At 36.1% G+C, this 27,328-nt stretch overlaps 1 protein-coding gene across 3 annotated transcripts in view; it reads left to right on the top strand.

The window, feature by feature from the left end:
• PARD3B (par-3 family cell polarity regulator beta) overlaps window positions 1-27,328 on the top strand; it is a 1,067,283-nt gene that overhangs the window by 122,686 nt on the left and 917,269 nt on the right. For all 3 annotated transcript variants that reach the window (XM_060106399.1, XM_060106400.1, XM_060106402.1), the window contains exon 2: window positions 11,130-11,231. In XM_060106399.1, coding sequence (XP_059962382.1) covers window positions 11,130-11,231 — 102 coding nt within the window. The remainder of the gene's footprint in view (window positions 1-11,129; window positions 11,232-27,328) is intronic.

Below are 27,328 nucleotides of genomic sequence, written 5' to 3'. Positions count from 1 at the left end.
TGGAGACCTGGCCACTTCCATTCTTTGGCTGTAGGCTTTGCATTCCTTTGGACCACACAAGCTTCTAAAACCTTGGCATCCAGGTCTTTGGACTATAAAATTTCATTTGAAAACAATTAATGGAAAACAGGATTTGAAAAAGTCAGCTGTTTAAAATTATTTTGAGACATTGTATTTCAGTGTTATTAAATTATAATGGTTTAATGTTTTAAAAATCTTTCATACTGGGAATCTTTCAAAATAGATAATTCAATTAAAGGTGTAATTTTTGTTGATTTCAGACTTTAACATTTGATTTTCCTGATAAAAATTTTCATTTTATGATTACAGTGTATTTAATTCTGAAGATTTACATAAGGAGTATACTTTTATGCATTTAACTCACTCTTAGATCCATAGGAAAAGGAAATTTCCATATTCTTATAAAGAGAGTATGCTGTGATGATGTAGGCAGCAGATTTGAAAATAATTAAAATTTGTCTTTTCAAAAATAATCTAGGTATCTGAAACTTTTTTCCTCATGAGTTTAGGTTAATCCCATGATGAAAAATGAACCTTTAAAGTCTTTTATAATAAAGAAAATGGCTGAGATTATGTTTACTTCACAAAGCTGAATGAAAAATGACATGGAGTGATGAATACTTAGTTGATACATGAACTAGCAAATGAAGTTTATGCTTTGATGCTTAAATATTTTTCTTTCTGCTTGAAAAGAATGAGTAATATTATCAAAACTTGGATTATGAGATAAAATTGAAAATTTCCCTTGGAATTGTGGTGCTCTAATATTGAGACTAATTTGTTGAGAATTGTGTGTCACAAGCCAACTACCTTCCTTGTGGCATGACCTTTGTATATCAAAATCTGTTGATGCTCAAGTTCCACCTGTTAAATGGTGTGATACAGTTGGTCCTTCCATGTTTGCAAGTTCCCAATCAGACTGCAATATAAAATTCTCAGGGGTTTTTTTTTTTTTTTTTCCCCCTCTACCAGAATAATTCTTTTACTTTGGGGATGGAGGACCTTTTTCTGAAATTTGTTTATAAATCAGTGAAATTTTAGTTTACACAGCAAGACACTAAAATAACTGATGCATTGAGATATTAAAGGTGTTAGGCTCATGGACTTCCTGCTTGGAGATGCACAATCACTGTGGAATTATGCTGAGCTGAAAACATTCTTCTGATACAGCAGAAATGTCTTCGTTCAAGAAGTTTCTCTAGGTGTAGATTCAAAGACCTAAGGACCTTTGAATTTCTAGAAGCTGTTGGTTTGAGAGATGGAAGGGGTCTTCAGGATCACACAATTCCCATTTGTTATCCTACAGCATCCTTGAGATAGGGCTATCTAGCCTTTGCTTGACTCCTTATGGGAATGGAGAGCTCACTATTTCATTCTCCTCTCCCAGGAATTTTAATAAGAATTTGAGAACACAAATTCATACAACTCAAGCTTTACTTGATACAACCAATTAAATCCAGAATTTCTTGCTGCTATGATGTTGATGTCTTTTACAGTAACTCCAAAGACTGTCTTTGACAGATACTATCAATTGTGTGTGCATCTTTATATGAATGAATGAAGAAGGTTTAAAGCATTCTACAAGTAACCGTCATAACCTCTAGCTCTTTCCTCTAGCACTCTGCTCTCGGATAGCTCTTCTTAGAAGCTCTTTCTTATGCTACGTCTCTTTTGTTTATGTAATTTTGGGGAGCAGTACAGAACAATTCAAATCTTTCTTGTGTGTAACAGCTTTTGGGTTTGATGAGAGTCTTATACAGTCATTTAAACTTTCACAGATTCACCTGTAAATGCTCAACCAAGGAAAAAGAGGGGGATAAGTTGAGTCATGTATCAATAGCTAATGTAACTTGTATGAGCAATGAGCACATATCCCAGAGGAAGCATGAAATGAGAGACTCTGCTACCACCTCTGTTGTTTCAGTTCACATGTGCTTACGGTAGTGAGTCTATCTCTGGCCTGAGTGTGATTCTAAATACTTAAGATAAGCATTTCCACAGAACATGATCTCCAACATAATCCAGATACTTTGGTGCTTAACTGAAAAGATGATAATATGCTCTAGTCCTGGATGAAAAATAAGTAGTGTTAGACTTATTGAAAAGGGATAGGGAGGTATCATATTGGAGACTAACCTGAAAGATTTTCAAAGATAATTTTAACCATAAGAGATTTTTGCCTTATTGAGTGTCAAGAGCTCAGTGCCTTGTAAACTGTGGTCCTACTACATTTGAAATTGTGAAATTTTTCCCTTTGTTTAAACAAACCTAAATTATGTGTTATGACGAGGGAGCTGCCCTACTTCCATCCCCATATGTGTGCTCTCCAGCTTGTTAATAATTATCTCAATAAATTTTGAAAAATGATTCTAAATGCGGGGTCACCAGGTTAGCATAGGATGAGGTTATTACCTGTTCTGTTCTGGACACAGTACCTCTATCACAGCCTGAGATAACGGGTAACATTTCTCACTGACTTATCGCACTGTCAGCTCATTGAAGCCCGTGGTCCACTAAGCCACCTCTGTAGGTCTTAGAGGTTTTGAGTTACTGGTGGTCACTGAGATGCCTGTTCTGTTGGTGGGGTAATCTGGCTTCTCCATCTGTGGGGACTCCTACATTTCTTTTATTTGCCGTAGGATTTGTTCTTTTACTTCTAAGGAAACTTGTTCTAAACAGCTTTTTAGTGATCTGCATTTGTTTATCTGTAGAGATGTGTGTGAAGGGAACCACTGGGTATTTCAGTTTGAAAAAAGAAATCAGTTTTTGTAGCAAAAGGTTTCATTTTTATGTAAAGTTTTAGAAGTATAACACAAATACAGAAAAGTGTACAAATAAGTGTAGCCAGCATACACATCAAGAAATAGAATATTGCTCCAGAAGCCCCTTTGTGTATCTTTCACTCACTGCCCTCCTCTTCAGGGGTAACCAGTCTCCTGACTTCGAACACTGTGAATTAGTACAGCCTGTTTTTGAGCTTATTATACATGGAATTATATAGCATGTAATTTTTTTGGTATTAGTCTCTTTTTGATCAATGCTGTGTTGTGAGATTCACCCATATTGTGTAAAATTGTAGTTTGTTTATTCTTGTTGATGTTTAGTATTCCATTGCAAGGACATGGTATTTGTCCATTCTACTGGTGATGAATATTTGCGTTATTTCCAGATTTTTAAGTATGAGGAGTAATCCTGCTATGAATATTCTACTACATGTCTTTTGGTAATTCTATATACTCATTTCTTCTGGATACATACCTGGGAGTGGAATTACAAAGCTATGTGGATGTTTATGTTCAGCTCTATGCAGTGTTCTGTTGTTCAGATACTGCCAGTATTTTCCAAAATAACTGTATAAATTTATATTTATATCATCAGGGTCTGAGAATTGAGTGTCCCAAATCCTCACAATCCTAACCCTAACCTTATCAATTTGGGCAGGATCAAAATCTTCACACTTCTGAGTCTTTCAATCCATGAAACATTTCTTTAATTTTTCCTAATATTTTGTGTTTTAGCATAAGACACTTTACACGTTTTTGTTAGACTTATTCCCAAATAATTTGATATTTTTGATGTTACTATAATTGTTACCCTTAAAAAATTTTGTTTTTCTTGCCTTGTTTAGTTAAAGGTTCACCTTGTTTGCTAAGAAGGTATTGTGAATTGGTGGTAAATATTCTCACCTGCTTGTGTTACATTCATTGTGGTGATCATATAATTTTTATCCTTATTCTCCCCTATTAATTTGGTGAATAACCTTGGTTGATTTTTGGTTTTAAACCACTCTTGCATTACTGGAATAAATCCCACTTGGTTATGATGTATTATCCTTTATAAACATCACTGAATTTGATTTACAAATGTTTTATTTAAGAGTTTTGGACATGTATCCATAGGCAAATTTTTATAATTTTCTTGTAATGACCTTGTAAGGTGTTGGTTATCAATGTTATGCTGTCCTCATAAAATGAGATGGGAAAAGTTTCTTTTTTCTAGTTTTCAGAAGTATTTTATAAGATCGACACTATTTCTTCCTTAAACATTAGGAAGATTTCATCTGTGAAGTAATATGAGCCTGGTATTTTCTTTACGGGAAACTTTTAAGATAGTAGGTTCATTTTTTAAATTGTTTTTAATTTATATTTAGTTTTTTCTTGAAGTAGATTTACAATATTGTGTTAGTTTCAGGTATACAGCAACGTGATTCAATTATACATACATACGTTTTTCAGATTCTTTTCCATTATAGGTTACTACAAGATACTCAATATAGTTTGCTGTACAGAAATCCTTGTTTATCTATTTTATATATAATGGTGTGTATCTGTTGATCCCATAATCCTGTTTTATGTCTCTCCTCCCACTTTCCCCTTTGGTAATCATAAGTTTATTTTCTATGACTGTGAGTCTATTTCTGTTCTGTAAATAAGTTCATTTGTATTATTTTTTAGATTCCACATGTAAGCGATATCATATATTTGTCTTTCTCTGGTTTACTTCACTTAGTATGATAATCTCTAGGGTTATCCATTGTTGCTGCATATGGCAATATTTCATTCTTTTTTATGGCTGAGTAGTATTCCATTGTATACATATACCACATCTTTTTTGTCCATTCATCTGTCAGTGGACAATTAGGTTGCTTCCATGTCTTGGCTATTGTAAATAGTGATGCTATGAACATTGGGGTACATGTACCTTTTTGAATTAGTGTTCATCTTTTCCAGATATATGCCCAGGAGTGGGATTGCTGGATCATATGGTAGCTCTGTTTTTAGTTTTTTAAGGAACCTCTGTACTGTTCTCCATGTATATTTTCTCTTTTTATTGTCAGTTTTGGCAAGTTGTATTTTTCAAATAATTCGTTTACTTTATATAAGTTGTCAGTTTTAGAGGTCTAAAAGTTTTTACAGTATTGTCTTACTATCTGTGAGATCTATGATGGTATTGTTTATCTTTTTCCTTCTTAATACAGGAAATTTATGTTTTCTCTTTTTTTCTTTATCAGTATTGCTAGGTATTTTCAATTTTATCAAAGCAGTTATAGAACCAACTTTGATTTATATTTGTTTTATATTTATTAACTCATTGATTATTTTGCTCTTTATATCCTTCCTTCTGTCTTTGCTGTTCTTTTCTAGCTTTTTGACTTTAGCTTTTCTGTTTTACTAATATGTGCAGTAAAGACTATAACTGTTCCATTGGGTACTGCTTTAGCTGCATCCCACATTTTTTGTTATTTTAATTATTTTTAAGTTATAAACTATTTTCTAACTGCATTTATTTTTTATCTATGTATTATTCATACATTTTTTCTTAATTTCCAAACAGCCAGGCATTTTCAATATCTCTCTCTGTAATTGATTCCACTATGATCAGAGATCATATTCTGAATGATTCCAGACTTCTGAAATTTGGTATATATTCCATGTGTACTTGTAAAGAATGTGTTTTCTAGTCTTTTGTGGTATAGTGTTTTGTATATATGTGATATAAATAAACGAGGTTACTTTGTTAATTGTGCTGTTCAGATGATTTATATTTTACTGACTTTTATTTCCTATCAAAAGTCTCCCACTGTGATTGTGAATTTGTGTATTTTTTAAATATCTGTCCATTTTTGCAGTATATGTATTGAAGTTATGTTGTGTATGTGCAGATTTAGAATTGTTTACTTCCAGTTGGATTGATCCTTATATCATTAAGAAATGTCCCTCTTTACCTTTAGTAATATTTCTTAAAGTCTCCTTTATCTGATGTTAGCATGGCAATGTCAAGGTTCTGTTTGTAGGGTCATAGATTTTTAAAACTGGAAATGAATTTACAGATTGATTGGCTCACCTTCACTTTATATATAAATTGAAGTTTATAATTCTGTTGTTGAATTCACCAGGTATTATTACTTGCAGCCCAGCATAAAAACCCTTGGTCCCATTCTAGTTCTCCTGGATTCTTTGGAAACATACTTGATTAAAGTGGCATCAGCTCATATTCCTCTCCTAATCTTTTCTCAAGTTTGTGCTTGATCTATCTCAGTAAGGTGGAGGCCTGTTCTGAAGTCAGGAACAGCTCATAATAATCGCTGTAGTCAGTAGTCAGTACTGCTCTTTCTGGCTTAATTCTTTCCTTTCAGGTGTCAGTACTGCTCTGCTAGGTTTTGCTCGGGCATCGTTTTTGGGAACTCTTCTTCCCTACACTGTCTGTGCTTGGTTATTCAGAGATTCCTGCTCTCTGCCTGTCCCAATAGTCTCCAGGCCTGCTCTGACTGCTCTGTTTCCTGGGTGCACTCTGGGGTATCTGGTTCTCTTTTGGTCTTGGGTAGAAGGGAGAGTAACCCCAGAGGATTATGATAGGAATAGTTAGTTAAAATGTGCATGCACATAAAAACTTCATAATTCTCTATCCAACCTGACACCTCAAGCTCCTTTTCTACTCCTTTTTTCCCACTGCTTCCCAAACCTTTGATTTCATGATTATGAGCAGTTATGCTCTGAAGCTTCTCTCGCTTGTGAAACACTGGACACACTAACACAAAGGCTTTGGGGCCTTCCATTATTGCCCTTTTGTGTCCTGTACACTTTGACCTCCATGTGGTGCCCTATGCAGAGGGCCATAGCGCCTCCAGTTTCACTAATGATGAAGCCACAGAGGCCCAGAGTAATGATGATTTGCATGGATCCATATACTTAGTAGATAAAAATGGATCTGATCCCCTTCTTGGGTAATTGTGCTTTTTGTTAAGTTCTTTAATCTAAAAGATTTTCTATGTTTAAAAAATACACCTTGGCTCTGCTGTCTAGTAAGCATTTGACCTTCGGTAAGTCAGTTTACCTACTCATGCCTTGTTTTCCTCATCTGTAAAATGGATTGATAACTATTTGATGAGGCTGTTGGAAGATAAACGAGTTAACCATATAAAACATGCAGTACCTATTGCACCTGGCCTGTAGTAGGCACTAAAACAAATGATCTGCTATAATGATGAAGATAATGATGAAAATGGTGAAATCTCATTTTATGGATACATCCCACCAAATTCATGAAGTTAAATTCTACAAGGAAAATTCTAATTTTCTATTAACTTCCATTTTATAATTATTCTTGTGTTCCAGTGGGTAAGATTTTTCTTGTGAAAACATGAAGCCGCCAAAAACCTAGTTACATTATTGAGCACTGTAAACACAGCCCACTCATAAACACAGCGCTTCTCCACCTTTTGGCTTTTCCTTCACAGCACTCTCCTCCTCACTTTGGGACCTTGCTGCCACGCAGGCTATTTTTCTCTTGTACCAGAGGCATTTTGCTGAGAAACCCTCTCTTGATCATTGACATAATCTCAGTGCTTGGTAGTCACAACATTGTAGTATCTGGCTTTCCAGTCTACTCCTCTACGTATTGCAGATGGAAATGTACTGTTCTTTGAAACTTTGGGTACTATACATTTTCTAGGGTATGGGGTCAAACTTTATGTCATCTGCCCACAGTGAAAGATATTTGTTGCTGTTAATATCAATACGTGTTTGGAACAATTTCTACATTGATCATTAAAAGTACCCTGTAACTGTCTTCTTTCCATAGTTCATACCTTTTTTTTTTTTTTTCCATTTTCCAATTCATCCTTGTAGACACTTTTTAGTTTTCAAATTCCAGTAGGGTTTAAGTTAACTGTGAATAACTTAAAAAATGGATAAGATACTATCAGAAGTAGAGGAAACATAATGTATATTATGTTATTTTTCACTACTTAAATGATCTAAGAGTGTAAGTAGTATGATTTATTGCATAGCACACACACTTTAGATATTTTCAAAATAATTTAAAAGTTATGCATATTATAGATATTTGTACAATATAAAGGTAGATTAAATGTCACTATTATGAAAAATAGAGTAAACTTTTCCAAGTGATTAATTGGGTGAACCAAGACATATATGTGAACATCTTTTCGTGTTTGATCAGTTTTATTCATGGTGGTTATAAAACCAAGTAAATGAAGTGCAAAATGTTGACTGTGATGTAATGGTTGAAATTTTTACATGCATAAAGGAGTCAGGGTAAATTTATGCTCTTATGATGGCTTTTTGGCTGCTAATATTGTGTATACTTTCTTAAAGTGATCTATAGCACCATGGCCAAAATGCCATGGGGATGAAATCACAGTTGGTACATACTGTGTTGATTTACCTTTCTTGATGTGTGAAATATTAACTCTGAGACTGCTTTCATACAGCTTATTAGTTTTTGTTCAGCGTTAGACACGTGATCGTCATTGGCCTACTCTTTCCTTTGATAAAGCCATTTTATACATTCCAGTGTAGAACAGAGTTAAAATTGCAAAGAGTCTTTTTATGTTCTGGCACCATGTAGCTCACTTAAAATTTTTTTCAGATTGAATTTGAATATACGATTCCAAAATGTATCAGATTACTTTTTCACTTGATTATAAGTTTGTAAAACTTAAGTTCTGTACTCTTTATTTTTTATTTTTTTTTTTTGCGGTACGCGGGCCTCTCACTGTTGTGGCCTCTCCCGTTGCAGAGCACAGGCTCCAGATGCGCAGGCCCAGCGGCCATGGCTCACGGGCCCAGCCGCTCCGTGGCATGTGGGATCCTCCTGGACCGGGGCACGAACCTGTGTCCCCTGCATCGGCAGGCGGACTCTCAACCACTGTGCCACCAGGGAAGCCCCAGTTCTGTACCCTTTTGAATCAAAACTGGAGATAAATATCTTAGTTTCAACTCCTGTGCCTGATTTTCCAGGTCTTAGATCCTACAGGTGTGTGTACGGGAGGAATGCTATGTGACTTAATAGCCCATCTTGCTGCCACTTGTCTGCTGTTCCCTTTGCCCACTGATCAGATCCTGTCCCCTGCTATTTCTTGAGTTTCCTTAGTTTAAATCTGAGTCTTTGGTTTTCATCTCTCTGGGCAGGAAGACAGGTATACCTTACACCGCAGTTGTTGGGGGTTTACCTTAGTCTCAGGTGATAAAATCTGCTTTTCCAAACAGTATGAGAAGAAAGCAGACAACTTGATGTCTGATTTAAAAAACTGAATATAAAGAAAAACACACTCTTTAGAATACATCACCTTTTTATAAACATGGTTACAATCAACAGATTTCATCTATAGAGCTATAATATATCAGAACCCAACTCAGTGGAAGTAATGGAAATTAGTGAAATGGAGCACTGTGTAAGAAGGATTTTTTATAAGGAAAAATGCAATATTCTATAGGTTTCAGCCGGAAGTCCTGCATAGATTTGGAGAAGTACATTGCTTGTAGCATAGCCAGACTAAAAAAATAACAATTCCCAAAGATTGTGGGGGCAGTTTTATTTTGCTCTCTTTTCTGTATTTTCCAGTGTTTTGTCTACCAGAGTATCTTCACTATTTAGAATCTAGTCTGTTGTACTTAGCTTACCTTTTATAGCACAATTATCCTTGTGTTGGCAGAGCTCCTTGATTAAAGAATCAGAGCTATGGATGCTTTTCTTACTTGGTTATATAGTCACTGCTTATATCTTTGTGATCTCTATGTGGGCAAGATAGAATTGGGCTGTTTCCTAATAAATCATTAGTGTTTCCACCTGTAAGCCTAGTATTAGAAACAAAATAAATTCCTTTCATTCTATTTGGAACCTTAGAGCTCTTTAGATGCTCTATAGAAAACTTAATTTTGACATGTCGAAAGATTACCTAAGGAGGATTCCTTCAGATTTTTTAAGCCTATCACTTTATCAAGTTGATTACTGAAAAGCTGTGTACTTGAGCTGCATATCAATAGCCCTCCGAATAGTTGCTTTAAAAGAATTATTATCGATGAATTGGGAGATTGGGATTGACATATATACACTAATATGTATAAAATGGATAACTAATAAGAACCTGCTGTATAAAAAAATAGTACAATCAATTAAAAAAAAGAATTATTATTTAATAGTATGTCCTTGCCTTTTACTGGGGGACAGCTACAGAGAAGGTTAATAGCACCCATTTCTATTAGTTTTTCTAAAATTGCAATTGAATTCTGAGGGTTATGTTAGGGCTTACCCTTTACAAAGATTCATGTAGTAAAGGTTTAGAACTTTATCCCAGGAAAACTTATGTCTTCTCACAAACTGGTATCTATTCCTATAGTGGATATTTGGTGCTCATAGCTCAAAAGTTTCCCACACTGAGGGACTTTCTAAGCATCACAGAACCAAATTGATTATAGCTTGGGTATTCTGGTAAAAACTATACTAATGTTTTTCTTCATTCATTGATTCATGTTCTTATTGTCATAATGGTTCACTTTCATATCTTTTCCAGAAATAGGCAGTATATAAGTAACTGAGCTGGATCAGAGTATCTAGCTACATATCAAATTTTGAGAAAGTAATTCCTTTCCTTAAGCTTTAAATGCCTAAGCAATTTTTAAAAAGCAATACTTGGAAATCTCCTAAATCACTACCCCAACTCAATGATGCCCCCCACCCTCCGCCCCTGTTTGACTGGGAACATTGTACTAGTTGCTGCTGTGCTTTAGGGACTGGAAATCAATGCTGGAGTTCTTGCTCCAGATGTCATTGCCAATCTTAGAGTTAAGAATATGTGCACAGCACAGAGATAAAGAGTTGAAGAGGATGTTGGTCCTCTCACTGCATTTGTATATCCGAGGTGATAGCTATTACCATCACAGATTTCTGCCTTTTGATTTTTTTCCTACACCTTTAGGAATCTTTGAATTTCTAATCCCCAATTTCAGAAAGTACCCTTGAGAAGATCTTTCTTTTTCCAGATTATTCTTGGGATTACCTAAAGCGAAGGTTATTCAAAATTCCTTGAATATGCTTTACAAATGGCTGGGGCAATTTATTTTTCCATTGCAATTTATCTTCCAGGAAAACTGATAAAATACATATACATTGATTTACTGACTTAAGTTAAACAGGATAAACATGCCACAAATTTATCCCAATAAACAGGTAACATTTGTTTTAGGTGTTTAAAACTTTTATTATTGCTAGAGCATATTTTTAAGGAGTCTGTTTTTCAAATTAAAATGTATTTTACATTTTTAGAAAAGTTTTAGTCATGAAACTTCTTGGTTGTTCTACCACAGGATCCTGGGTACTGGGTGAAGATTCATCACTTAGAATACACAGATGGAGGAATCCTGGATCCAGATGATGTCTTGGCAGATGTCGTTGAAGACAAAGATAAGGTAGATGACTCTAAAAATGTTCTTCTCTGTTTTCCTCTATAGAGCCACATGTTTCTCCAGAGATTGAGATCCTTAACAAACTCACGTGTCAATTATTGTTAAAAGATACCATCTGTTCGAGTTTTACCTAGACAGCCCATAAATCACAGTTCATCATCAGATGCTGGGAAAAACTTTGTCAAGGTTTGGGAGTCTGTTCATGGTGGCCTAATTAGCAGACACTTCATTCCCAAGAGTTCCTGATACGCCTCAGTAAATTAAGTGTCAGGCTCTGAAGCTGTTGGAGTTCTCATTGTCATTGTTGGCTCTGGAGTTTATCCTTGGCCCATTAATATTCAACTTAATGCCTGAGATTTGAATGTGTTTCAAAGGAGAGTATACAATGGGGAGCAAAGTCTTGTGAAGAACTGTGGTGAAGATTTTCCTTAAAGTAGCTGGCAAGCAACTCTCTTGAGTGGTAGTTTTTGTTGCTACAGTGAAAAACGCTGACTTGAATATTTCAAAAAGTTTGAACATGTTTTGCCACTTACTTGCGAATAATCCCATTGCAATTACCTTGTTTTAATGGCATTAATCTTCTGATGCTAAACTGAAAAAGGTGTAAAACTAAACTCTTCAGATGCAATACACTGGCTTATGCTGTTGAGATATATCGTTTTTTACTGCATCTGTGTTGGGCTCTCTGATCAATGGCTAATGTGTTCTCCAGAATTGAACTACAGCTTTCCCTGAAAGATCCTTGCTTCTAAGTTTCTTCTGCTGTGCATCCTTAGACTCTTACTACTAGGCTAATTTAAGTCTGTAAACATGTGTCTCCGTACTTTTACGCGATCTCGGGGCGGTGGGGTAGGGGTATTTGCGTGTTTTAATCAACTGGATTGGAATATAAATAACTGCTTTATTGAACTTAGATAAAATTTGCATTTTTCCTTTCCCATAAGATCTTTTTGGACCGTTGAAATTTACATTAGTTTTGCAGACATTCTATACATTTATTTTCCCTGTTTTCTGTTGGAATTCAACTCTCATTTGCTTTGCATTTTAATTAGCCATTTCATAAGGAACTTATCTCCCTAAATAGACTGTAAGCTCCTAGAGGACACAGACTGGGAGATAGTAATTCCTTTTTGATCCTTGTATTAATAATATCTGGTACACTATTTTATCCAAACTCGATTCTCAAAGAACACTTGAGTTAGAGCAAAAAAGAAAGCTTTCCTCTCTACAGTTGGTTCTTGCTGTTTGTGATTTTGATGCACACTTCTTATTTTTTGGTCTTATGGTAAATAATAATGTAGTATTTACCTTCATAACACAAGAGGAGGACTTTCACTTCTGTTTTTCCCTTTTTTACTTTTTTCTTCTTTACAGCAACCTTCTTCCTTAGAAATACATTAGGTATTTCGGTTGTTTATTAATGTAGAAGGTCCTCCCATCTCCAATGTCACTGAAGTCCAGTGCATTAAAATGAAAAGCTGAAATGTGGCAGGTTTAAGAAGGGCCAGAAGAAAATGTCTTACCCTAGCCTCATCCAAGAGCTCATTACAGAACGGATGATTCCATGAACAGTGCCCAGGGAAATCATTTGTCCTATAGAGAATTATTTTTAACTAGCTTGGCATTGTACTTTGTAATCATAATTCATTTACTAGACACAGAAACAGCTTTATTATGTATAACCTTTTTTAAAAGGACTTCACCACGATTACTAAATAAGGTAGAAAAGTGAGACAATCAGTTAAAATCCTAGCAAAGAATTAGTACTATTTGGGTACAGGTTTACCCATTCCTTTAATCTATTTTAACACAGCTACATGATGCCTAATTGGTATTGTTCTGCAGAGTTGGTAAGAATTTACACTTTTGATATTGCCAGAAATAATTGTACTCCCATTTTTAATTTTTTAAAAATAACGTAAGTGAAAAAGACAGCATTACTTATTTATTTATTTTTTTCTGACATTCTCTCTGCAGTCTTAATTTCCTTATAGTCCATTTGTCTAGTGTGGAAAGAAGTTTCTGCCAGCCTTTTTAACCTTTTTTGTCATTTTAGATTAAGCAGTGATTATATATGATGCTTGTGGTTGTTTAGTTACATTTCAAACTCTCCCAATATCCTTTGAGATAGTATTGAACTTGGATAAAACTACAATTCTCCTCTTTTTCAAGTTGGTTACCTTATCATCTCTTACATTTAGAATATATGGAGAAGGAAGCGCAAAGAGACGTGGGTGAATGTACGTAATCCTTGTGCTAAAGCTCACATACCTCAGCTCTAGGAAAGACTCTGAGTGCAGTTGAGAAACGCCATTAGGAACCACTGAAGGCCTAGCTGGAAAGGATAAGGCAGGAAAAACAGAAACTTAGAATCGGAAAGCAGTGTAGGCTGAAGCCGTTTATGTAGTGTATGAAAAAGCCAACCAGTACACTTCAGTAGAGACTGAAGTTAGAGGTTAGATGGTATTCTACTTAAAAATCAAACAAGGGGCTAATAGATTTTAATTGATTTTCTAAAGAAATGACTCAAAATTTCTGGTACTGGAAGTGGTTTGTCTTTGGTCTTCTGTTATTCCTTTGGCTAACACAGTTCATAATGCATATGTGGTGTCTCTTTGGGCAGGTTTTGTTTTATTTTAACTTGATTTCCCATTAGAGCCCCTTCACAGGAGACACAAGTTTTTGCCATGTTGCACTATTTCTAGCCGGTATTTTGCCAAAATATTACTGGAGCAGCTTTGGCATTTTGCATCTTATAATAACTAGTATTTGTGTAAAATGTTGTGCGAAAACTTAACTATTTGTGACCGTCATTCTCAAGTTTCTTCAGGTTTATGTATCAGTCTGCTTCAAGTTCTATGGGATAACTAGGAATTTACAACTTTACACGCATGTCTCTTCTCTGGATGCTCAAGGCTACTGACTTAGTTCACCCAATAATGGCTTAACATTTCACTGAACGCTGACAGTGGCCCAGAATGTCTCTGGCACTTACATATTCTATTTTACTTTAGAGCAACTCTGCAGGCAAGGGCTATGTATGATCCCCATTTTTAATTTCTGAGAACACAGAAGTTGAAAGTCACTTGCCGAAGATCACACAGGTAGTAAGTGGCAGATTCAGCCTCTGGAACCTAGAATTTAAATTTTCACACTCTATTTTGTTTTTCTACAATACGCCAAGGCAGTGTGTTGGGTGTTTGTATGTGTGATTTCTTTTTTTTTTTTTTGCGGTATGCAGGCCTCTCACTGTTGTGGCCTCTCCCGTTGTGGAGCACAGGCTCCGGACGCGCAGGCTCCGCGGCATGTGGGATCTTCCCGGACCAGGGCCCGAACCCTGCATCGGCAGGTGGACTCTCAACCACTGTGCCACCAGGGAAGCCCTGTATGTGTGATTTCTAATTATGAAAATTCATCAATCATAAATAAGCATGAATTTGCTTTTACACAGTTAACCACCATAGTTAAGAAAAGATATGTAATAGGACTATGGAGAATAACAAAATTTATTCAGAACTAGTATGCCATGCATGTATGGTTAACTCCAACTCTGTGCCTGCAGACTGCATCTAATTTACTGCAAAGGCCTGCCAGTTCTACCCCTGTTGCTTTCTTTTGTAGCTCCTTTTCCAGGATCTGGATTACAGGTACAATTTAATTCCAAATGGAGTAATAGAATACATCTGGAGTCTAACCGTTATGTGCAGTTTCACATATATAGTGTGCACTATATGCAGGGCACTATATTCTGTGCTATTTGCGGTAGGGAGGGCCCCCAAAGATGTTCTAATTAGACATTAGACATCCTAATGCTCAGAACCTGTGAGTATCTGTATTACATAGCAAAGGGTCTTTGAAGATGTAATTAAGTGAAAGACCTTAAAATGAGGAGATTATCTTGGAATATTTACATGTAAGCACAAGGATCCTTATAAATAAAAGAGGAAGGCAGGAGAGTCAGGGTTAGAGACATACAGTGTGAGAAAGTATCAACTGGACAATGCTGGCTTTGAAAATGCAGCCAAAGGGGCTTCCCTGGTGGTGCAGTGGTTGAGAATCTGCCTGCCGATGCAGGGAACACGGGTTCGTGCCCCGGTCTGGGAAGATCCCACATGCCGCGGAGCAGCTAGGCCTGTGAGCCATGGCCGCTGAGCCTGCACGTCCGGAGCCTGTGCTCCGCAAGGGGAGAGGCCACAACAGTGAGAGGCCCGCGTACTGCAAAAAAAAAAAAAGAAAATGCAGCCAAAGAATGTAGGCAGCTTCTGGAAGCTGGAAAGGCAAGGGAACAGCTTCTCCTGTAGTCAGAGCACAGCCCTGCTGACACCTTGATTTTAGCCCGATGAGAGCCATTTCAGACTTCTCACCTCCAGAACTGTAAGATAAATTTGCCTTGTTTGAATTCAATAAGTTTGAGGTGATTTGTTATAGCAGCAATAGGACGGTAATACACTGTCTCTTATCCTATTTTAAACTTTTAAAGTGATGATGGTCTTCTCAAGTTTAATACTAACTCAGCTTTTAATATCCTGTAGGACAAGGAAAATATACTTCAGATCAGTTGATTGCTCTTTGCATTCCTTCCAAAGTCTACCACAAATTGATTCTTAATTTATTGGGTGAGCCTTCACTCTTTGGGGCCCTGGATGTTAAACATTTTGGTAATTAGGCTATTGTCTTTCTCATTTCAATGCCATACCCAAGAGCTGTGTAATACTCATCAGTTTCTCATTGCAATATGTAAAGGCCCTAAGAAATCTGAAGACTGATGCTTAATAAGCCACTGCAATGCTTAATGTTCACTCATATTTTTTGAGTGTGAGAACCTCTGAGTATTGAACTTTTTTAATGAGTGTTTTCCTAGTTAATTGTCTTTATTATTTCTTGAGTTGGTTTTAGAACACAATTGCAATACAATACTGAAATATGGCAATGTATAACTTCTATTATGTAAACTGAATTACTGCCATGGTTTTATTAAATATACAAAAGTAAAATTATGTGGTAAAGTGCATAGGGAGAATGTTTCTATCTTTGACTATCATAGGGGTTCATTTTGGAGAGATGCCAGTGGTTTTCCTGGACTCCAGCGAGGGTGGGTTGGCTCCCTGGGTCACCTGTGAAATCTGGTCCTCAGATATTACAGTTTCAGTTCAGCTTTATCCCTTATTAGTTATGTGTGCTTGGGAGTGTTTCTTCACTCTTGATTTACCCATTTGTAAAATGGGCATAAGTTAGTTTTACAGGGTCAGTGTAGGAAAACTACATAAACTATAAAAACTTTTAAGTCCAGTATGGCATATAGTTAAGCACTCAAATGTTAACTGTTACATCAATAATAATATTTTGATAGTGTGATTAGTGCAGTTTTTACCTGTGTGTTTTGATTTAACCATTAAATGTTTAAAATTTAAATACTAAAATATTAAACTATTTTATAGTACATTTTAACTTTTTTTAAAAAACCTTAAATTTGTTTAAATGTTATTACATTGTTTAATAGTTTTATAGGAAGATATGATGATAAAACATTTAGATTAATATTTGAGAAACGAAAATGCCAATATGACTAATTTTAAAATGAGAATGCTTTTATCAGGACATATTGTTTGATAATACAAGAAGCATTTAGGGATCTAATGTGGTTTTGAACTGGAGACTGGTTTGCACAGTGAACTAGTGACCTAAAACCAGCCACTCAGTCCTTAAGCCCACATTGTTTTCTGAGAACACTCTGTTGCCCTCTTGTGGAGTCCCCAGCTACCTAGAAACAAGCTCACAGGACATACTTCCTGATGATGTATTTTTACTGTATTTTTAGTACAACCCACAGACACAGGCGTGGATAGTACAACCAGGGTTTATATTTCAACTAGTGGTTTTCATTTCTTCATGGTCACCAGCCATACTGATGATTACGTATGCTTTTGTAAGTTTTAGAAGGGCTAAAGCAAAACCTTTGCATTTGTAAAAAACTCTGTTTTTGTTTAGACTTCTTCCCGTCTTCCTGTTCACTGGTTGCAAGGTTATTGGCTAGTGGTAATAAAGTATATGACTTTTTCAGTATGTAGTTGAACAATTTGAGATGTATTGTGTTTTTCTGGGGATAGGGGATTCTAAATTAGACTCCTTAAAAAAAAAAGTCCTGTATTAATTACTTCATTTTTCAGTCCTAATTTTACCTGTTAAAATCCCATTTCAAGGAGAAACACCTATTTCAAGCCCTTGATTTTTAACAAGTCAGAATATGGTATTTTGGGGTTGTTTTTCTTTGGCTCACAGTTGTTGAAATTTTGAAAGCACATTTGGGAGGAAGTTTGGAGAATGTTTCAAAAATAAGTGCAGAAGTCCAAAAGGATTATCTTGACCAAGAAATTCCATCTCAAACTTTTAAAGAGTACTCTCTGCTTATAGAATTACAAAATTACAGAATTATTGAACCAGAAGAGACCTCAGCAATCATGTACCCTAACCCCATCATCTTGCAAAGGAGAAATATCTGAACCAAGAATAGGTTACAGGGCTCCATATTTCCAGCTGATTTCTTTCCTGAGTCCAGTTCTGCATTTCCTCCCTGGGATCCTGATAACATCTGGTTCGGATCAAAACTGCTCAATTTCCTGCTCCAAGTTGGTTTCCTCCACTCACTTCCTTATTCCTGTGAATAAGAGCATCGTCTCCTAGTCTTCCAGGCTTGAACTTGCAGTTATTTAAAAAATATTTAATCCAGTTTACTCTTTTAACATGATTCATGTATCTGTTCCTCTGTTTGCATGTCTACAGCTACCACATTTAAATCTAAAATAAAATCTCAGGCCGAGTTACTTAGTTGATAAGGAATTTGTAGACTTTTCTCTCCCTCTACACCCCTCAACTATTCTTTGCCACAGGTGCACTGGGACGCAGAGTGGCTGAGAGTTTGGCTTCTGGACAGGCAGAGTCAGTTCATCTCTTGGCTCTGCTCTCTGTCGGCTTTGGGCAACTTACTTAATCTTCTTGTCCTTAGTTTCCTCATGGGCACTTGGAGCTAAAATAATACTAATTTTACAAGTTAATACATGAAGTGTTTAGAAGGGTACCTGGCTTGTAGTGAGTCATCAATAAGTGTTAGGTGCTATTATAATGAACATATTACTACTGTTATTAATGTAGATTACATTATTCTTAAAGTATTGCTTAAGTGATACCATTCCTTCCAGTGTATACTAAAGCAAGGCTAAAGCTCATGGCCATACATTGTATTCAGAGGCCTCAGAATCCCTCCAAACTATCTTCCTCAAACTCAGCCTTCTCAAATCTCAACAAAAAAGAAACTACTGTACTGACTATTCTCTTAGGTACCATGTGCTTTCTTGCTCCATGGCTTGCTTAATGTTCCACTTGTCTGGAGTGTCCTTGCCCTATGCCCTGCTTATCCAAGAGTCATTGTGTGTGTTAGAGAATGGAAGCTCCACGAGGAGAGGGTCTTGGGTTTTGTTCATTGCTGTTGTTCCAGGTGCCTGGTGCCTCATAACTGAACTGAGTGAATAAGTATATGTATAAATGTTTCCAGGTCTTGAGCAAGTCATTTAACTACGCTAAATGCTAGTTTTTTCCCTTGATGAAATGAGTGATTAATGATAACTTTTTCCACAGCGTCTTTGTTAAGGTTGAGAAGTTGTATGTGAAAATACAGTGGGAATTATAAAATTCTTTATACATGTAAAGACTGTATTCCTGCTGCTCAGTTCTTAGCAGTCTTTCAAGATCCAGGTCAAATTGTATTTTTTTCTAGTTTGTTTGCAGACTGTCCTAATTCTGAATGAATTCTCTGTCACTCTGTAATTTTATAGAAATCATTGAGCAGTCTTTTAAAAAATATATTATTGCCTAGTAACATTTATCAGTCACCATCTTGAAATTCTGAAGAGTTTTATTATGGTTTAACTTCTTAAGTCTTAGCTTTGTCTCTCCACATGTCTTGTATACTCCTTTAGGATTGGGACAGTCTTTTCAAATATTTAACACCTGGACTTCTTACCTGTGGTTTGGTGTTTAATATACATGTTTGATTTCAGTTAGTGATAGTTTTAACTGGAATTGAAGGTTTAATTGTCCATCTTTTTTCTTCCACCAAACTATGTTGTGTCTTTTAAATGTTTTATTAGGATGCAGTTTGTAGGCATGTTTCAATTCCAGAGGAGCACTTTGGAATCAATGCCTTTGTGACCTTATTATGGCAAAGACAAATGGTGTTGGGAGAGAGTAACTGAAAGCCAACTAATCCAGGTGATGGCTGTGTCCACTCCAGGTGATGGCCTGGTGTCTTCTGCAACTTCCTTGGTTGGCAACAGTAGTGTGTGTGTGAGTGAATGAGAGAGAGAATCTGTGTGCAGATGTGTGTGTGGGGGGAGTGTGTACACTTGATCTGAGTGTGCTTGTTTGCTGTGCACATCTGTGGTGCAAAGCTTTCACTGGGGTTAGAAAGAAATTATCAAGCTTGATGGTGCTGTTAATTTAGCTAGGCATTTGAGTACAGTCAAAAGTAAAACGAAATTTTTGACATATGTGTATAACTTCAAATTTGGAGGGAAAAAGGCAATAAAACTAGAGATTATAATAATCCTTTCCTTAGAGCTAAAAATGTATTTCTAAAAAAAAAAATCAATGAGCATTTCTTTCTTTACAGCATGCCTTTAGCCATATGTTATGGGACCCAGTTCTACTAGTGTTCTCTCTTGCAATAGCTTCTTTTGAGGCTATTTGTATAGGTGTATCTATGCCCAAGAGTTATGTGACCATCATTATTATTTTTTAAATACGTCTATTTTTGATTATATAATGTACAATTGGCAATCTCATTAAGGTACCTAAAATTACACCAAATACAAAGCTACTTAAGTTATAAAACATCCTCTTTGAAAAATGATAAAGGCCTCTGAGTACTGATTGAGCACCACATCATCAATAGGTAAGTGTGTATCAATTTAATCAGGTTGCGTCCCCCGAGTATCTAGCTGAGATCAGCTTTACTAAAACAATATTCTAGACTGTTATGTGGGAGAGCTTGGGGCTTTGGCAGTTGGAGCCCAGGTTTTTCATATTATTATTCTAACCTCTTTCAACCTCACTTTTCTCATTTTAAAAATCATCTACTGTTGTCCCACCAACCACACACAGTTGGTAGGAGGATCAAATGAAATTTAGTACCTGGTAACACTTTGAAGTATGTTGTACCAAGCAAATATAGCACTTTTGCCCTTATTCCCTGTAGCAGCTGTCCTGAGGTATTTAAGCAAATGTTTACTTGTAGTCCAGGAGGGACTTGCCATGATGTAAGAACAGTGAGCCAGAGGAGAGGAATGGGAGAGAAGTTTGGAAGGAGAAGGAGGCTGGTTATGGGAAAAGAGAACAGTCTTCTCTTGACATCCAATGAGGTGTTCAATGAGGGGGAAGGGACCTCTTTCACTAGGAAAGAGGACAGAGGTGAGAATAACAGGGAGAGGCAGATAACTAAAAGGAGGAAGATTGAATTTACCCTTAGAAATTTAATGGGTAGGAAGCAAAGATATCAGAGCTTCCAAGTAACACACAAGGAAGGCATAAACTACAGTATAATGACAGTTTCCCAGACCTTCCATGATTCTGGAACCTTGATAACATTTGAGTGTGTGTGTTCACTACTTAGTTCTGAATGATTAACAGTTTTCTTAAAATGGAAAGGAGCTAGGTGTCTCTTTGAAGGAGGTGGGGTGTCTCTGTTTTAGGGTAAGAGAGGTCTCAAGAAATAAGATAAAATTATGGAAAGAAAAACACCTGAATACCTGGAATCTCATGATTTGAGAAACAAAATGAAACAGGTCAACAGGGATATATGCTCAGTACTGACAAGTGGCCCATGAAACTTAAGCAACTATTTAGCTCCTTGGTATTTTCACCAAGAGATATTATCTATTCAGCAGTTTCATGGGAATAGCTCTGTACCAAACGCTTAGTTAACCTTTTACATCGCTGGTTCTTCTATTTCCAGGAGCTCAAACTCACTGTATCTTATTAATTGGCTACATTGTAATGGACTTTCTGGGGGCTGCTCTTGAAATCGCATTAATGTTTATAACACTTCTATTGAGGTACTTGTTCAAATTACATTTACATTTACAGATGACTTACGTCTACAGATAAATTTTTAGTAAATAAGAATATTTAATTTCCTTAAATTTTTTAATTGTAGCTTTTTAAAGTCCTATAAGTGTATAATTTTTCTGTTTAAAGATGAAGCGTACTTCCCCATCATGAATATTGAAGCTTCACCCAGAGAATTTTGGCAGGATTACTGAACTTCATATTTGCTGCTTTAACTTAAGTTCTCTTTTTAGCTTCCCTTCTTTTGATGTTATGAATCAATTTTGAAGGATCAAGTGACATTTCCTTAGCAATAAAGAAGAAAGCCTCCTTGTGCAGACTTTAATCACAGGAGCAAAATAGCACAGAAACCTGTTCGTATTTAATATCTTTATTAATCTCAATTCAAAATACGTTACAAGTGAAACACACATATTTACATAATTCTTAACCATAAGCAGACCAGAAAGACTGCAAAGTAACATGATTTGAGATGATTCTCATAGCTCACCAATCCGAAATACACAGCTGTATATAAACAAAAGATTGAAGAATCTAATAGTCTGTAATTGATAACAGGGTGAGAACTTAATTTTCTAGACGGCTAGCTGAGTGTAGCCACTGTGTATAAGTTTGAAATGAACCTAACATGGTATCATGTGGTGTTCTAAATAGCCCATTCTTTAAATACAAATTTTACAAAGCTCTGGGGTGATTTATTGGAATTACCTAATGTTGCTAATACTGCAGAACCTGGATGCACTTGAAGATTGAAGGGAACCTGCTAACTGTCCTCAGATATCTGGGTGATCATAGAAAAGAAGGAATAAATTCACTTATTGCTGTCCCAAGAAGTTGGGCCAAAGAAGTTTTAAGGAAATATATTTCAGCTCAGTATAACAAATAGTTCTTCAGTGAAGCGTGTGCTGCTTTATAAAGCATGGACTTTTGGTCATTGAGACTATATAAGCAACAGTTGAGCAGACATTTTCCAGGAATTCTTCTTTTAGGTTTGGAGTTTAATTAGACCATCTACAGGCCAACTATGAGCCTATGAGGCATGCGTTTCAATCTAGAAATACGGGGTCAGCCTATGTAGCTGATTATTGTGCAGTGTTGTCTGCTTACCCAGCATCCATTCCCACTCTCTCCTTCCTAGGGCAACTCCAGTTCTGTTCAAGTCTCTCTCTTCCTCACATGGTGTTTTTCATATGACCACCCACCTCTAAGGGTGAGTCTTGTGGGCCTTCATCTGTGATCCAGTTCCCTGTACCAGTGATTACAGTCATCCCTCTGTATCTGTAGGGGGTTGATTCCAGGACCCACTACAGATACCAAAATCCGTCAATTCTCAAGTTCCGTAGTTGGCCTCTGTGTCTGTGGTTCCACATCTAAGGATTCAACCAACTGTGGATCAGGTGGTTCTCTGTACATTTACTAGGGGGAAAAAACCACATGTAAGTGGACCAGCACAGCTCAAACTCTTGTTCTTCAAAGGTCAACTGTACTTTGACAATGGTGATGTGATTCTGTTTGTGCCAAAGATGCTCAAGGAGAGGTAAGCTGAGACCTTCTGGGAAAGCTCTTTTTATCATGCGGGAGAAGTTTCCTCTGAATTCTGTCCTATTCTGAGGCTTGGAACCACTGCAATCCTACAGCTTCCAGCATGAGGTAGAAACCATCATGGGAGGAGAGCCAACACCCAGGGGGTCTCAGGGACATGGCCTCTGAGCCAGTGGATTTAGTCAACTCTGAAGTCCATCCTAATTGGGGTGCCCAATTACATGAGCCATTTATTACCTTATATTCAAGCCTGTTTCAGTTGCATTTTTCTGTGACTCACAGATTAAAGTTTCCCAATTGTTACCCACAATTATAGGAGTCTGGGCTCCATTTTTACACTTTTTTATTCCTGCTTGGTTGGGGTGTATTTGTTCTTCCCTCTTTTAGTTCTATATATGTTGAATTTGAAAAGTTGTCTTAATTTATTTCATAGTTCTGCCAAGTTATTTGGTTTCTTCCTTTCAGAATTTTTTGAATTATTGGTGAACGAATTAAACCCCTAAGGTTAAAATGTATATTTCAATTAGTTGGTTTGCCTGACTTTGATTGAATAGGCGAGATTAATTGGGAATTTTTCCAGTTAGTGAGAATTATATTTTCTTACTTTAAATTCTTTATTACCCATGATTGTTGTTTACATTTTTCCTAGAAGGAAATCATTCATGATATTAAACTATTAGTTTTATGTTTCCTATAAATTCTCACTTTACTAATTCTTTCAAAAAGTATATATGCACAGCTAATATTTTAGGGATAAGGAAATCAGGAAGAGTTCTGGTTTTGGCTTTCTTAGATACTTAAAACTTAAGTAGTTAAGTCGATTGTGTGTCTTACAGAGGAACACAAAGGCTGTCTTACCCAGGAATCTTTTCTTGATCTAGTCTTCCTAATTTTTATTTTAACAACATGGAATAAACATTTGGTGCTAATCTTTTTTTAAATATTTTTTTATTAGTTTCTGCTTTATAACAAAGTGAATCAGTCATACATATACATCTGTTCCCATATCCCTTCCCTCTTGGGTCTCCCTCCCTCCCACCCTCCCTATCCCACCCCCCTAGGTGGTCACAAAGCACCGAGCTGATCTCCATGTGCTATGTGGCTGCTTCCCACTAGCTATCTATTTTATGTTTTGTAGTGTACATATATCCATGCCACTCTCTCACTTTGTCACAGCTTATCCTTCCCCCTCCCCGTATCCTCAAGTCCATTCTCAAGTAGGTCTCTGTCTTTATTCCTATTTTACCCCTAGGTTCTTCATGACATTTTTTTTTCTTAAATTCCATATATATGTGTTAGCATACGGTATTTGTCTTTCTCTTTCTGACTTACTTCACTCTGTATGACAGACTCTAGTCTTGAACTATTGGGATTTCTCTTTAACTAGATACAATATTTACATCAAGAAACTGAAGCACATATTTAAAGCAAACAAATTAAAAAACAGAACTCAGGCAGTTTAAGAAATTTGCCAGAACTTGGAGTGCAGTATAGTAATCTAAATAATTCTCCAATGTCATAAGACAGTAAGGTGGGTAATACTCCAGCTTCCCCTAAGCCATGAAGACCTTTGGTATTTATCATAGTTTTCTCAAATCATCTGGAGAGAGATGGGGACCTTGACCTGATGTATGGTTCATCTCCTCCTTTCCCTTACCCAGGTTTTAAAGAGGCACCTTTGTGTAGCAAGGGCAGCACAGACACTACCAAGGTGCCCTGAGCCCCTAAATGGGACAAAATGGGGATTTTTTTCTGTCACTAAGGCAGTGAGAGTGCTCAGAGCATGGACATTGGGAATATTTTTTTATGTGATATAGTCAATGTATTTCATATCCATGTAGTATAAAAACAGTGGTCTTTATATTGACATTTAAATCATGGTCATTCTTAAGGAGCTACATGGCAGTTATAATCAGAGTTCTCTGAGCAAGCTGCAGAACTTGCTGTTTTCCCCAGACTACATGGACCATTTAGGTGTATTTGGGAAGACTGAAGCCTAAATGAGGGAAAAGACTCCAGACAGATTTATAAGAATGTTGTGTATATGCTGGGGGTGGGGGAATGAATGTGACTGGTTAGAAAAATAATTTGCAGATTCAATGTGCTGATGACTTGGAAAAAAGAAATGCTGTGCTGAGCATCAAAAGAAAACAAGCAACAAAGAATAATATGAATAAGAAAGTGATAGCGAAAAGTGATAAAGTAATGTTGACATTTCCTTAGGGAGACCTAGTGTCAAAGTCATAAACACTCAAACTATTTAGATGTCTCTTCCCCAAGTGGCAACTACTGTTTAAGGAAGTTCAGTATGTAACTGCAGTGACTGAACATAATGGGCGAATTGTTTTGCACTTGACATGAGGCTTCAATCTGAGATGAATCTTGTGCTCATATAATGCATTAATATATGGAATGCTTGGTTGGCCAAGTTTTAATTTTAAACTTTAGTATCTTTTGTGTATACACACAAAAACAGAAAATTTATCAAGTTGGCATGTTTCAAGAAAACTTAGATTGAGAACTTTTATATTTCTTGCTACATTGTTATTTGAAATGAATATTCAAATAAAAGTAGAATATTAAACATCCTGAGATACTGTTCTTTAAATTTTTGCTGTTCATTGGAAGTCAGAAGCTGAAAATGAGCACCAGATTTATTGAAATGAATACTTACGGAAGACTGTTTCCTGGTAATTTAATTCACCATATTGCTTAGATTTTTCCAAAACTAAGTATTTTCCTCTTAAATGGAAAAATGTTTCTTTTATTCAACTATAGAGTCAGATGGCCTAATGTCACCAAAAGTAAACATGATAATTCGGGGTTTAGAGATTTTAAAAATTTTAGTTAGAACTTTATTTGAAAATTTAATGTTTATACAGTGAAAATAATTGTCTGGAATATTCTGAGCACCATTTTAACAGTATTATACTTTATATGAAAGAAATAACATAGATTTAAAAAATTTGATAGTGTCTCCATATAAGGAGAGGAATGCAGCCATGGACTGAATTTTTGACACACAATCTTTTATTATGACATCTAGTTGATTAATACTTCAGCCAAATCATTATTTTAAAATATCTCCTTTCACTGTCCATTAGATCTGGATCTGCAAGCATGCATAAAACCTGGCATCCACTTCATACTCTTCACCATTTACTTTGGGACAATGCCAGTGTCTTGGTTATAGTGTTTGAAGTATAGTCTAAGTGCTTTAAGAATTTGTCTAAGGCCAGACAATTTTTATGTTACTTGCTTGTTGCATTTGAGTGACACACAGATAGTTGTCAAGACAAACAGTATTTTAAGAGTAAAAGGTGGTAGGACATAGGAGTTTTGAAGAGACACCTTTGTCGGTTTTTTCCTTTGTTGTAAAATTACTTAAAACTGTTTACTACTAAAAGTGTTAATACTTGTTAAGTTAAAAACATTTAGAATACAGTGAAATACAAAGAATGTCAGAATCATCTGAAATCACATCTAGTAGCAGTAATTATAATTTTAAAATGGGCGTATAAATTTTTATATACATAGTCAAATGTAAATGTTAAGTACATGTCATACAAAATTGGTACAGCAATATGCTTTTCTTTGACTTAACACATTATTTTTCCATGTGTTTATTCTCTGAAAGGTGATTTGTAATGTCAGCGTAGTGTTCTCTGCTTGTTTGGGGATTTTTAACATCTTTTTTGCTTTCTGTTTGAGTTTTTGCTATAATTCTGGTTAATAATTACTGTAGTTACTATAGACAAATTTTAAAAACAAGATATATTTTACGTATAAAAATTGGAGGATATCGTAGGAAAATGACTTTGCCCACTGTCACGGAGCCAGTCTGTGGCTGAGTCAGGAATCAAATTCAGATCTCTAAAGCCAAAGTTATTAACCATTGTGCTTTAGACACAGAGTTCATTTTTCCATGCTCATGGTATTTTTCTGGAACTCAGTTGTCTCTGCACTGGCTCATGTAGAAGGTGTTGTGCCATGAATCCACACCCATTATGTAGTTTTTGTAAAACATTGTTAAAGAGATGGGACGTGTGGGGGAAAGGGGGTGGGCTGGGGAGTTGAAGGAAGTGACAACTAATTTATTTCCGTTACTTTATGCTCTTGCAAAAATTTAAAAAAAAGGTTGCATATTTCTTGTACGAAATGTTTTAATTTCTGTACAGTTGCCATGCATTATTCAAGATTATAAAATGATTTGAATTTCAGGAGCAGACAGATTTTCTGATGAGGATTTCAAGCTGTGTAATTATGAAACCCATATAGGTTAAAAGTTCAGAACTCGTTAGCTTAATCATGAAAAAGTAACCAGTTTATAAGCATCGATTTCATTTCAGGGGGTACAGTTTCAATATCACTTACTGAGGTACTTTTGGACTCCGCCTCATGTCCCACTACATACTGTGATCATGTGATCATGTCTGCAT

The sequence above is a fragment of the Mesoplodon densirostris genome, chromosome 8 (genome assembly GCF_025265405.1).
Source record: "Mesoplodon densirostris isolate mMesDen1 chromosome 8, mMesDen1 primary haplotype, whole genome shotgun sequence".
In the NCBI taxonomy this organism is placed as follows: Eukaryota; Metazoa; Chordata; class Mammalia; order Artiodactyla; family Ziphiidae; genus Mesoplodon; species Mesoplodon densirostris.
Note: the sequence above shows the minus strand (reverse complement) of the source record. Positions and strands in the feature narration are given on the sequence as shown.